At 45.5% G+C, this 13,689-nt stretch overlaps 1 protein-coding gene across 1 annotated transcript; it reads left to right on the top strand.

Moving 5' to 3' along the window:
• Window positions 1-3,154: 3,154 nt before the first annotated feature.
• LOC311598660 (uncharacterized protein C9orf152) lies at window positions 3,155-12,720 on the top strand. Its single transcript, XM_084783919.1, has 3 exons — window positions 3,155-3,196; window positions 3,836-4,039; window positions 9,841-12,720. The coding sequence occupies exons 2-3, from the start codon at window positions 3,847-3,849 to the stop codon at window positions 10,365-10,367; spliced, it is 720 nt and encodes a 239-aa protein (XP_084640045.1). The 5' UTR covers window positions 3,155-3,196; window positions 3,836-3,846; the 3' UTR covers window positions 10,368-12,720.
• Window positions 12,721-13,689: the final 969 nt, after the last annotated feature.

Here is a 13,689-nt window from a genome sequence, read left to right as displayed (position 1 = left end):
CAGGGAAAAGAAAGTTTATTCAATAAGTGGTAGTGTAACAATAACAATTAGAAAATGATCAACAGGGGAAAAAATAGCTACACTCTTGTCTTGTACCTAGTAATTCAATACTACAAGCTCCAAATAAGTTTACAATTTGGATATTAAAAGAAAGGCTGGAACAAAACTGGGTCTATGGTGAATGACTGTCATCCTAGCACATAGACAGTGGTGGCAAAAAGTTTTAGGAGTTCAAGTCAGCCTCGGCTGCCTACCAAGTTCGGGGGTAACCCAGGCTACTGGAAGCCATACTGAAAAAACAGAAATAGAAAAAAAAAATGAAGCTCTGGACCTCTTTCTCTTAGTGCTTGTCCTTTAACTGGAGCCTTGGGTAGCCACAAAACCGGCTACCTTCTTCAGGGCAGCAGGTGTGACGGAGCGTGACGATGCAGAGGTCCCTCCATCTTGTACTCTTGCTGAGGCCATTTCAGCTTTAAGTAGAATCTTATCTCCTTGATGGAGAATCCCATGGGAAATTACCCAACTCTATTCTGGGAACCAAAGGTCTGGATGTCCTAGCTGACTTAGTTTCTGTTAAGCTGCTTGCTTCAAACTGCTAAGCTCCCCTGCCGCTGCCCCCTGAGCAAGATGCCAGGATGTGGTGTCTGCTTTTCAAAACACCCCACATTTTGGACACTTGAGGCTACACTCGGGTCCCAGGACACTTGAGTGTGGTCCCAGCTAACTGGTAAAAAGACTTTCTATTGGCTATGCACTGTCGCTCATCTCTGGTGAGCTCCCTGTAACACAGGGACCTTTAGAAGTATACACATGTGCAGGCACCACCGCAGACTAATTGAGTCGGAATGCTCAGGGGTGAAGCTTTTACCATGTACTAAGAAGATAACAAGTTGCCCACACAGGAGGCTCCTTAGCTATTCCACAGGGGAGAAAATGACGTTCCACCTTCCCCATCTTTAGCCACCAGCTACAGTTTGAATATGAAATGTCCCCTGAAGGCTCATGCTTCAGTGCATGGTCCCCAGCTTATGACACTGTCTTAAGAGGTTATCAAGTTTCTGGGCAGAGGTGGCATACTCCTTTAATCTCAGTACTCAGGAGGCAGAGCCAGGCGGATCCCTGTGAGTTAGTCCAGCCTGGTCTACACAGTAAGTTCCAGGATAGCCAGGGCTACATAGTGAGACCCTGTCTCAAACAAATGAAAAAACAGACACACAGACAGACAGAAAAACAAAGACAGAACAAACAAACAAAAGAAGAAGTATGGAGTCTTTGGAAATTGGCCATTGGTGAGGGGGAGGGATGGCTGTTGGAGGATATACCCACCTTAGCTCCCATCATGCTCTGCTTCCTGGTGTTCCCTAACGTGAACAAAGTCTGCCATGTGCTCCTCACCACAAAAGAAAAAGAACCTGAGGTAGGAGAGGAGGAAGAAAAAACCCAGCAGAGTATAAGGGAGGATTTCTCTGTGTGCCAAGTGTGAACATGGGTACCCTAATGGGAATCTGATAAGAAAGAAAGCCAGGCACGGGCAGTGTGCATATAACGCTAGCACTTAGGTGGGGATGGGAGTCTGAAACAGGAGGATAGCCATGAGTGCCAGGCCAGTTTGGGATACAAAGTGAAATTGTCACAAAAAAATTAAAAAAAACAAGACTAAATGAAAATGAAGGGACAAAAGGAAAAAGCAAGGGAAAGAGGGAGGGAGAGAGGGAGAGGCTGGGGACATGGCTCAGTTGGTTAAGTGCTTGCTGGGCAAGTATGAGGACCTAACTGCAGCTCCATGGCTTAGCGTAAAGGCAAGGCCAAGCCACCCCAACACTGAAGCCTACAGGTCCCTGGAGCTCACTGGCCGGCCTAGGCAAAGGGGTGCATTTCAGGTCCATCAGGAGACTGTCAGAAACAATGTGGAGTGTGATTGATGACATCTGCCATCATCCTTTGACTTTCATACACACATGTGCACACACGCACACATACACACACACACGCACACATACACACACTTATGCACGTGCATCCATACAAATATGAACAAATAACTCATAAAAGGAAGTAAAAGGAGGGAGGAAGGAAGAGAGGATCAGTTTAGGACCACCTCTTGAATCTATATATTTCTAACAATAAAACGTTTCCAACAATATACTATCGTTTTTTCCAAAACAATGGCATTTTCAAGTGAGATTCCCCCACAAAGCACCTGGCTCCCTCCTGCTACCAGAAAGACACCCCAACTATAACATCTAAAACTAACTTCCTGTTGTCCCTCGCCCAGATCATCTCCTCTCTTCCTCTTGTTGACCTGAATGAAACTGCCATGGTAGACCCAACATGTGCTAAATCATGTCCCCTCAACTCCCGCTCACTTGCTGAAATCCTGAATCTGGAGCCTAACAGTGTGTCCCACTTGGAAGTAGGTTTATAGTCAATTTAACTAGTTAAATTAAGACCAGCAAGCACTATTCCAGTGACTGGCGTCCTTATAAAAGGGGGAAATTCCAACAGAGACGTACATGAGACAGAGCATCATGAGGAGACAAAGCTGACATGATTCCTTCATAAAGGAACATAAAACATAAAGGTCACCAAGTAGCGAGAGCAAGCCAACAGGAGCTAGGCAATGCGTGGAGGATGGGCTCTCCACACAGTCCCCAGAAGAACTCGGGTCACACTTGACCTTGAATTTATAGTCTCTGTGAAACAAACAGGACAGTGTCTGTTGTTCAAAGCATGCAGTTTGTGGGACTTTGTTGTAGCAGCCCCAGTGAACTAATTCACTACCCATTGACGATTTACCCTCCCCCAGTTCCTCAACCATTGCTCTGCAACCCTACTGGGAATGTGGCCAGTGGCAAGAATTGCATTAGAAGAAAGAAAAAGACTTACTTGAGCAAGCAGAGCAAGGAGAGGTCAAGGCTAGTGTAAGAAGAGGCAGCGTCTGCCATTCAAAGAAATGGTAGGGCTGGAAAACAGGAGTGGAGGTGCACGTAACTGTGGGCAAAATAAACATCCACTTGTTGCTTAGTTGGAAAAGGCCAAGACCACAAAGGCTGCTCAAATGTCAAAGAGGTGGGGCTGGCGGGAAGCCAGGGTTCCCCTGAACCCTTTCTTTATCGCAGACTTAGTGCCTGCGCTTTTATCTGGGAAGTGTGTCAGGGGCTTCATGGAGACCTTGGGGTGATCTCTCGCACACATGGTGAGTCCCAGCTTTTAAGGATGCCGAAGCTGTTTCTTTTTTGTGGTGGCTGCGCATTCAACCAGCAGGTTTTGATGACCTGCTAAGTCAAGTTCAAAATTTGTGTGCCGAGCAGGCGCACCTGGCACACCTCAGCCCAGCTGGGCTCTGCCAGGAACCTTGGAATCTCACTGTAGCTCTTGGAACTGCATTCTAAACTTGACCACCACTCAGCCAAGCAGCTGGAATAAAAAGCTCCTTCGACTGGGAGAAAAGATCCCTGCAGCGGAGCTTGCCTTTACCCGTTAGCACCCACTGCTACCTGTGGCTCTTCAGCCCGCTCCTTCCCCCACCTCCCCCCACCCACGCGGTTTCCCCACTCTCCACTCTTAGCCCCTTCATTCTTCCCTTCTCTCCCGGGCTCCTCTTTCCTGGCCCCTCCCCAACTCTTCCAGACCTCTAGTTAAGAACTAACCTTTCCCACCTCCTGACTTTGGTTCCTTTGATTCTCCCCCCTCACCCCTTATAGTGGCAGCTTCTCTCCTCGCTCCCTGCTCCCCCACCCCACCACCCCTTTCTTTCTTTCACCCTACCTCCCACCCTTCTTTTCCCCTCCCCTCCCCCTGCCTCAGCCCTCAGTGTTTGTTTTTCTCCCGGAAGCAAACTTACAGATGAAAGGGTTGGCCTGCCCGTGCCCTGCCCTACCCAACCTCTCGGAGCTGGGGACCTGCTTAATGGCTGAGGGTTCCCGGACTCAAGCGCCACGTCAAGGATCTCCTATAAATATCCAATATCTTCGCGCCCAGTATGACAGTCTGAGGAGACAGCAGAGGACCCAGGCTCACGTAATGGTGTTCCCTAAAGGTAGGGCTTGCTGAGTGCTGGGACAGCGGGCTTTTCTTTGGGTGGGCTGGTGGGCTTAAAGTTCAAGGAGGGCAGGACCACGCCTGGGCCAGTCTCCTGGTGAGGAAGGCAGGAGCTGTCGCCCCAGTCAGCACTGATTCAGGAAAGCTTGCTCAGGGTGGCTGTGCCCAGTCTGTCCCTTAGCCAAAGGAACAGAGGCCTCTGCCAGGTGTTTGGCCAGTGGCCACAGTTCCTGGTCTCTGTGCCTGTTTTCTCCTAGTTCTGATCTGGCTAAACTGGTCAGTCAGGTGACTGGGATTGGCCCCCAGCTAAGCTAAGTGAGGTGATGGAGGCTCTCAGCTTCCTGACTGGATCCCCGCGCAAAACAGAGAGAATGGCTTTCGAAAAGAAAGGCTCCCACTGTTCTTGAGAACTGGCTAGGCCAGAACTCAGGGCTCAGGGAGACAAAGAAGTGCACATTCTACAGTGAGAAGTCTCCCATCATAGAATGGAGTAGTTATGGACATAGCCCTGGAACAAAGCCCCACTTTACCACCCCCATCCCCCCTCCAGACCAAATCAAACCAAAGCAGATGTAAAGACAGAACATGGGAAGATGGAGAGATGGTTAAGAGCATGTCTTGCTCTTACAGAGGACCTGGAGGCCATTGCACACCTCCATGGTGGTTTCCTTTTCTGAACTCCACAGGCACTAGGCATGCATATGGTGCACATGTGCCCATGCAGGCAAAACACTTATCTTGAAAAAAAGATTAAGAAAGGACAGAAGGAACATATTATGAGACTTCTCTGTGTTCTGGAATATTCCCTTTTGTTTGAAGATTGAAGGAAGACCCAGTGCTAAAGAGAGTAGCAGCAGAAGGTTCCACTAATGGCTAGGGACCATTGCTAACTCTGCCCTCCTCCTCTTCCTCCTCCTCCTTCTTTCTTCTTCTTCTTCTTCTTCTTCTTCTTCTTCTTCTTCTTCTTCTTCTTCTTCGTCTTCTTCTTCTTCTCTCTTTCTTCTTCTTTCTTCTCCTCCTTCTTCTCCTTCTTCTTCTTCTTTCTCTCTCTCCCTCTCTCTCTCTCTCTCTCTCTCTCTCTCTCTCTCTCTCTCTCTCTCATTAACAGATCCTGCAATGAAGGCTTGCCTGTCCCTGTGACCCCCTCCCACCTCCAGAGACCTCTCCTGGTAGACTCAGGATGAGGGAGGATTCTGGTTTCCACTTCCTGTTTTCCTCCCCTTCTTTCCTTGTTCTCTGATTCCTGCAAAGCCTCTGAGTGTGTGAAGGCGGTGTGCTTGCCATGCTAAAAGCATAATAAAGTTAGAAGCAGGAGCATCATCATTCTCCCTTGGGGTCTGCAAGGGAGTGCAGTGAGGAGTGAGGTCTGCAATGTGTGCAAAAATGACTGTGTCTGTTCTTCTAGCTCTCCTGGTTCTTTTGGATCTATCAAGCTGGGTCTCAGAGGAGCGTAGTGGTGACATCATTCCTCCAGTGCCAACTGTTTGCAAACAGGCTAATAAGAAGTGCCAGCACAGGACTTCAGGCTCAGAACTGATCTGATTTCTGTAGGAAAACAATTCCTGATGCCCCTAAAAAGTTCACAGTGAACTTTCACATTCCACAAAGTAATAATTAATTAATTAATTAATTAATTAATTAAAATAAAAAAGAAAGAGGCACCTTTCTGCATCCTCAGCTTAGAAGCCCACTCAGAGAAGAAACAGATACTGTGATTGGATGCCCTCTTCTGGCCTGCAGGTGTACATGCAGGCAGAGCTCTCTATGCATGATAAATAATTCTTTTAAAAAAGAAAGAGACACTGAAAGCGTCTCAGAAAAGTGTCTATGGACTTTCTGTCTTCAATAATAAAATCATTATCAGAAGCCTAGGGCACAAACCTCCATAAGCTAAGAACAACATTCTCCTCTGATGTGTGTGTAAGAATTCAGATGAGGCTGGGCTTCATGGCGCATACCTGTAATCCCAGCACTTGGGAACACAGAGGTAGGCGGATCTCTGTTATTTTAAGGCCATCCTGGTCTATAAACAAGTCCAGGACAGTAAAGGCTACACAGAGAAACCCTGTCTCAAAAAAAGAAAAAAAAATTAGATGGGAGTAGTTAGTCAGCTTTCCATCATGTGACAAAGTATAAGACAAAATAAGTGTAAAAGAGAGAAAGTTTTATTTTGGCTCATGGTTTTAAGGGTTTCATTCCAGGGTCACTTGATCCTGTTGCTTTGGATCTTTGTCAGCACCATACATCATGATAGGAACATGCGGTGCTGGACAGTGCAAAATGTAAGGGAAGATACTGGTAGTACGGTACTACTAAATCACAGCAATGAAAGTGTGTGTGTGTGTGTGTGTGTGTGTGTGTGTGTGTGTGTGTGTGTGTGTGTGTGTGTGTGTGTCCCCTAGCTGTCCTGGAACTAGCTCCAAACTGACCTCCAAAACACAGGCATCTGCCTGCTTCTGCCTCCCTAGTGCTAGGATTAAAGGTGTGCACCATCACGGCCCAGCAGTCTTTGCCATTCTGAAATATAATTTTCACTTCTTCCCAGACAAAATTCACAGACTCTCACTGAAGGTGTTTGTTTGTTTCTTTGTTTTGTAGATTTATTTATTTATTATGTATACAGTGTTCTGCCTGCATATACACCTACCTGCCAGAAGAGGGCATCAGATCACCTTATAGATGGTTGTGAGCCACGATGTGGTTGCTGGGAATTGAACTCAGGACCTTTGGAAAGCAGTCAGTGTTCTTAACCTCTGAGACATTTCTCCATTCCCCTCCCTGGAGTTTTTTACCCTCACTTATGCTTGAGATTTTTTTATAAAATTGGCTAGCAACTGAATTGTTTTTATTGAAAAAATTATTTTCATACAATATAATCTAATTGTATTTATCCCCTCCCTCAGCTCCTCCCAGATCCTCCTACCCACACAACTCCAAGACCTTTCTCTCTCTCTTTAAAACACAAACAAAGCCACATGCAAAGAAAAAACATAAGCAGTAAGACAAAACAAACAAACAAACAAAGCCACATAAGACAAAACGTCTACATAATTATCTTGAGTTCGTTTTGGGGTTGGCCATCTACTGCTGGGCTTGCCCTGCCCTGAAGTGTGGTTAATGTACCCCAGGAGACTTCACTGGAAATGCTGATGTTTCTATGCACATGTGCACCAGTTGCAGATAGCTTCTTCGTTAGGAGCAGGAGCTCTTGTCTGCTTCCCTCCCTCAGTGCTGGGACTCCTGTCTGACTTGAACCTGTGCAGGCCTCGTGTGTGCTGCCGGTCTCTGTGAGTTCACGTGCACATCGGTCTGGATCCTGCTGTGTCTGGAGGATGCTGTTTCCTTGTAGTCATCTCCCCTGGCTCCTACAGTCTCCCCGCACTCCTCTTCTGTGTAGCTCTCGAAGCCTGAGAGGGCCTAGGTGAAGACATCCCACTTGAGAATGAGAGCCAAAATATTGCCCCCCCCTCTCTCTCTCCCTCTCTCTCTCTCTCCATTGTCCAGTTAGCTCCTGGATTGTTTTAAATTTTATTTCTTTTTTAAACATATACATTTGTATTATTACACATAAATAAAATAAACTACATACAGCAGGAAGAACCACGGAACAATCAGGAATTATATAACTGTTACATTCATAGTGATTTGGCTATTTGTATCTGGCAAACTTGAAGAAGTAAACATCTTTCTTCTCTTGTTGAGCCTAAAATTCTGAATGAAAATCAATATCTATCATATCCCATCTCTATTTACTTAGAACATCTATCTAGACCTAAAAACATCTTAACCCCTAACCAACCAAGCTTAATTGTAAGACTAAACTATCTTTTCTTCAACCCCAACAAGAGACTTGAGAAGGAATAAAACTTAATTACCTGAGTGAACTGGAAGTTCAGGTTAGCATCTTCCAAAATGAAAAAATGACAGAGACAGTTTGTTGCATGAACAGTCACCCAAAACTCTATAATATTGGAGGATCATCTTCAGCTTTCTGGCCCAGTATATCTGACAGACATAGTCGTGAGGCAAGAACTATTGAGGACTTGCTTACCTTATCTTAGCAGAGTTTGGCCATCAACTCTGCCTGCATCCAAGTTTGACCCATTTTAGGCAGAATTCTGTCTGTGGCAGAAACAAGTACATTTTGCCCAGTGGCTGGTTTGCCGCATTTGAAGCCATCTCCATAATGAGGTTCTTTGATGCTCATTATCTTCTTTAAGATAGGCTGGGTGTTGCCAGGAGTTAACCTGTCTTGTTGTCAAAGAGTATTTAGAATTATAAAAACAGCTTTAAATGTCATATTCTGTAGGTATTTTGAGGTCTTTTGAAGACCTCATCTAACTATTTTTCCTTATATATTTATAGAATCATATCTCTCTGTTAGATCTAGGATATATATTCTTGTGATAAAAATAGACTAGTAATTGACATGACCATGATTTACTCAACTAACAATTAGCTTGTATCACTTAATTACTAAACGGCCTGCAGTACCACTTTCAAGGTGTTAGAAATAAACCTTGTATCACAATTGAGTTGGACGAGTATAATACCTCATATTAGGGTAGAAATATATTTAATGTGTGTGAAGAATAATCTTAAGTTTGAATTCTATACCTATGTATCAAAATTAACTTTATTTTGCATCAATATGCAAAATTATATAACAATGAATTAAAAATAACTTTACTTGTGAGTAACAATTATGGCCTTAAGCTGAGAAGTAGATTCAATAATCCTTTTGCTCTATCATCTCTACATATTTCTTTATCCTTCTTTCTTTCTTTTCACCTCCTGTCTCCTTACCTATGAAAGAAAGATAAAGGAAAAGAAGGACATCCAAGTCCAACCTAGTTTTATCTCTGTATAAGACCAATAATGACTTATAACCAACTCCCAATGAAAACAAGCATATGTAACCCAAGAGAGCAAAGAAAAACCTATTCAACTCACCTTAGGGGAAATGGGATGTCATTCTCTTAAGGTTTCTTCAAGCTGATTTAGGGCAAATAATACCTTTGAGGGAACCCAAAATGAAAGTGGGGAAAATAGTTAAACAAGCCAGAGATAGCATTTGTGGTTCAGTTTCTAAATGCTGAGAAATTCCAGGCTTAATTGGAATCCTGTTTGGGACAGACTGAAACGTTGGACCAATTGGAATCAGAAGCTTTCTACAATGCTGTCCTAGAAGCTGTCCTGTTCTAAAAGTGCCTGGTGCTGGAACATGAAGGATACAGGATGTCAGCGTCCAGCACGCTGAGAGGAATGCATCCTGTCAGATCTGATCCAGCATCAGAGCTCTGAAAACATATAACTTCTCACAAGCATTATACAGTTCTAAAATTATCATTGTATGAGGTGAAGCACCTGGATTTTTAACATATGTATTAGCTTGCTGTCTTTCTCCTCTATTAGGACCCATCTATAAGGTTATGAGTTATCTTACTGCTATAATCATGGGACCTCAAATAAATAAGACCTTGGATATAGTGTTTGATAAGTATTTGTTGAGTGATGAATAATTATATCTATATGTTGGGGAAGAAGAGCGCATGTGTGTGTGAGAGAGACAGGGGGGGAGGGAGGGAGGGAGAGAGAGAGAGAGAGAGAATACACATATGCCAGATAATGTGTGCGTTGGGGATGTGTGGATCTACATGTACAATGTTCTGGATATCTGCCCCCTGCCTTGGCATCTGGGGTCTGGCCTTCCTCTAATCTGAAAGCTCTGAGTCCTCCTCAAAGGGAGGTAACCCAGATACCTCCCAGTAGTGACACTGCTGTGCCTTCTTTTCTTAGAAGGGACCATGCCTACCCCAGCAGAATCGGTGACCAGTGCTGTTTGGATTAACAAAGAGAGAAGGAGCTCACTGTCCCTGGAGGAGACTAACTCTGAGGTTGAGGGGATGTTGGAGGAAATGGACAGAAGCTGCCATCAGGCTCCCGAAACTCCATGGCACACATATCTAGAGATGCATCGCTTGGTTCAAACCTTCCATCTGGAAGCCAGTCACCAAGGGAACCTCAAGGGAGACCTTTCGAAGTCAGAACCAAGGCTATCTCCAGAAGGAGACTCCGATGTGTCGAAAAACAATCAGAAGACACAGCAGCAAAACAAAATCCCAGAGGTTGCCCAGTGTCAAAGTCAGGAGGGTGGTATCCCACTGCAGGAGGCAGGCTTCAGCTTACAAGCCAACACTGAGTGTCTTCCTTCCGCAAAGAACCTACACAGGTCTGGGAAACCAGCTCACTACCCATTCCCCCAGAGGAGACCGCCCAGGATCTCCCAAGCTGCCAGAAACCTGGGCTTATATGGCCCACCCTAACGCTTTCCACTCAACCAGATGTCTCATCCTTGTGGCTACCAATTGACTTATCAATAAACCACACAGAGCCATAACCAGGTCCTTCAACAATGAACAACAACTGGATCGCCCCAGTTATAGGAATCATGGGAAATGAACGTCTTAATGGCAACATGGTCTTTTCTCTAAAATCAAGAGATTACTCAAGTCACATTGCTTACCATTAGGATGAATAGGTTCTCTTATCCAGCAGCCTCAGTTTAGTCTTATAAGGAAATGTGATAAGTAACACTTGATGCTCCTCTATGGCTAGGACCAGTAGAACAGTTGGTCCCAGAGATAAAGCAGGAACGTTAGCCAGCGGGGTATTTTCTGGTTGCTCTGTCTGGAGACCTAGAGACAATTCAGTTATTAGTGATCACATCTTTTCATCTTGAGCCTCCCACACTGTGGTCGGCCTAAGTAGAAAGGATCAGATCAGTTCCACCTACCATCTTGTGTGTTCAAGGAGCCCTTGGGAAAGGATGGTTTCTTCCACCTCTCACTGAGATGGCACTTCCCAGCTTCATTACAAATCTACTTCCTGTCAGCCTTTCCTCCTTTCTTTCCTAGCCTTGTCTTCTCCTCCGCCAATTAACTTCCTATTAAAATCCACCAATCATTAGCCAGGTTTGATCCCGGCCATTAGGAGTTGGAGGTGAGACAATCAGGAGTTTGTTCCTGAGTTACATGAGACCCTGTATGCAACAATACAACAAACAAACAAAAATAGCCGCCATCATGGAAGATACATAGTAATCAGAGCCCAAGGGAGGAAAAACATGACTAAAAGGATCTTCAGACTTGGAAAATATCTCCACAAACTACCACCTTTGCAGCCTATTGGACCACACAGGTCCCTCCTGAAAGGCCTAGCATTTGGGAACCAAGAGGAGAGTTTGGCACATTGTCCTTTGGAGTAAGAAGCTCATTAGAAGTTATTAACACCATGGACAGACAGACAGGCAATAGCAGGTGCAGCTCTGGAGCGTGTGAAGGTACACAAACCAGGCCTGCTAGGTTGGCATATTTTTAACATTATTTTTATTTTGTGTTCCTTACATCTCCTTCTCCCTCTAATATCGCAATACCAGGTAGGAGAGAAAGGTTAATGGGGAGAGGGGGCATAATTTTCCTTAGCTGCTTCCTGCTGTTCAGGGTTTCTTGGGACAAGGATATCTCCAACTTCTAATCAAACTATATAAAAAACAACCAGTAGCAGCAAAGGAGGCACCTGCAGCCTTCTTCTTTCTTGGAATCCGCCAGTCTCTCTCTGAGTCTAGCATTTATTCCCACCGAGTCTGGCATTTATTCCCACCGGCAAAGACCACACCCCCACACAAGGTAGTCCCCAGCTGACAAAGGTCACGTGCCCTCTCATGAGGCAGTTATCAGCTGTGGACAAACTGGAGCAGTCTCCATATCCCACACCTGGGATTAAAACAAAAACGTGTTTACATAGAAACCAAAACTTCCACAACACTGCTATCATGTAGGTCTCGGAGGAAGAGGCAGGTTTCACATGGTCAATCTGTCTCTGATTTGTGGGTGGCAAGGGGAGGGGGTATTCTGGAATATGAATGTGGGATCTTGAAGATTTGGGGGGTTGGGAGGGAAGGGCACTTCTAGTTATACAGGTGTAAGATGTGTCACCACAGATATCCCGCTGATATCCCACTCTGGTGAGGGAATGTTCCCCTCTAGTGTCCCAGAAACTGGCAACCTAGCCCAAAAACTTCCTTGGTGAAGTCAGAATGGCACCTGTCACTCTCCTGGACTCTAGGCACCTGGGAAATTTGTTTACAGACTCTTGGGCTCTGAGTGGGATACCTGTCTTTCCCTGTAGCAGCAGGGCCCACAATCAGCTCTGGAGATAAAGGGGCTGTTGATGAGCATGCGTTGGGCAGAGTCTGTCTGGTTTGTGAATTCACGTTTCTTTCCCGGAGTCTCATACAAATTCACAATCTAGCTCAGCTTGAAAGGGACTTGCTAGTGGCTGTGAGGCTCTGGAAAGGAAAGGCTGCTGTAAACAAGTGTGGCCTGGTGAACCTCAACCCAGAGTCTAACACTCCCCAGTATCAATCGTATGCATTTTTAAACAAAGTGAAGTCTGTTCTTGAGTGTGTGATGGGGGCAGGAGAGTATCATTGTTTCCTGGTTAATGTTTAGCATTGGTACCTAAGGCATCTTTCCCTCAAATCAAATCAGATTCTCTCTCCTTCTACATGTTCCTGGCCCCCTAAAATCCACTTAATTTTAGGGAGTCACTGTTATTCTTTTGGTAAACAATATATTAGATACTCTAATAAAATTCAAGAACATCTTCTGAAAAAATTCTTTTAGCCTTTTTTTTTTTTTGCTTCTCAATTCATGTGTAATTCTTTCCTGATATTGACAGCGTGTGTGTTCTTGTACACGTGTGTACGCATGTGTGTGGAAGCTGGAGGTCAGCTTCAGATATCATCCCTCAAGTGTGGTCTACTTTGGGGGTTTTGGTGGCTTTTTGTTGTTGTTGTTTTGTGTACGTAAGTGTGTGTTGGGGTAAGAGTGGCAGGTGTGCACCCTTTGTGTGTGCACGAGCCCAAAGGAGGATGCCAGGTGTCCTTCTCTATCATGTGCACCTGTGTGTGTGCATGAGCCCAGAGGCAGATGCCAGGTGTCCTTCTCTATCATGTGCACCTGTGTGCGTGCATGAGCCCAGAGGCAGATGCCAGGTGTCCTTCTCTATCATGTGCACCTGTGTGTGTGCATAAGCTCAGAGGCAGATGCCAGGTGTCCTTCTCTATCATGTGCACCTGTGTGTGTGCATGAGCCCAGAGGCAGATGCCAGGTGTCCTTCTCTATCATGTGCACCTGTGTGTGTGCATGAGCCCAGAGGCAGATGCCAGGTGTCTTTCTATATCATATGCACCTGTGTGTGTGCATGAGCCCAGAGGAGGATGCCGGGTGTCCTTCTCTATCATGTGCACCTGTGTGTGTGCATGAGCCCAGAGGCAGATGCCAGGTGTCCTTCTCTATCACTCCTTGCCTTACTCCTTTGAGACAGTGTTTCTTACTGAACCTAGAGCCAGGCTCGCAGCCAGCAAGCACTAGTGGCCTTCCTGCCTCCATCCCACTCAGTAGTGGGTTGCAGGTGTGTGTGTTTAGCCACAACCAGCTTTTCACATGGGTGCTGGGGGCTCAAACTCAGGTCTTCTGGCTTCTACAGCAAGTGCTCTTAACCACCAAGCCACATCCCCAGCTCCTGTGTTGTTTGTTGAGACAAGGTCTCTCACTGGGACCAATTTGGCTAGGCTGGCTGGCC

This window comes from Acomys minous (assembly GCF_964271855.1).
Source record: "Acomys minous genome assembly, chromosome: 1".
NCBI lineage: Eukaryota > Metazoa > Chordata > Mammalia > Rodentia > Muridae > Acomys > Acomys minous.
This window is presented reverse-complemented; position numbering and strand designations above follow the sequence as displayed.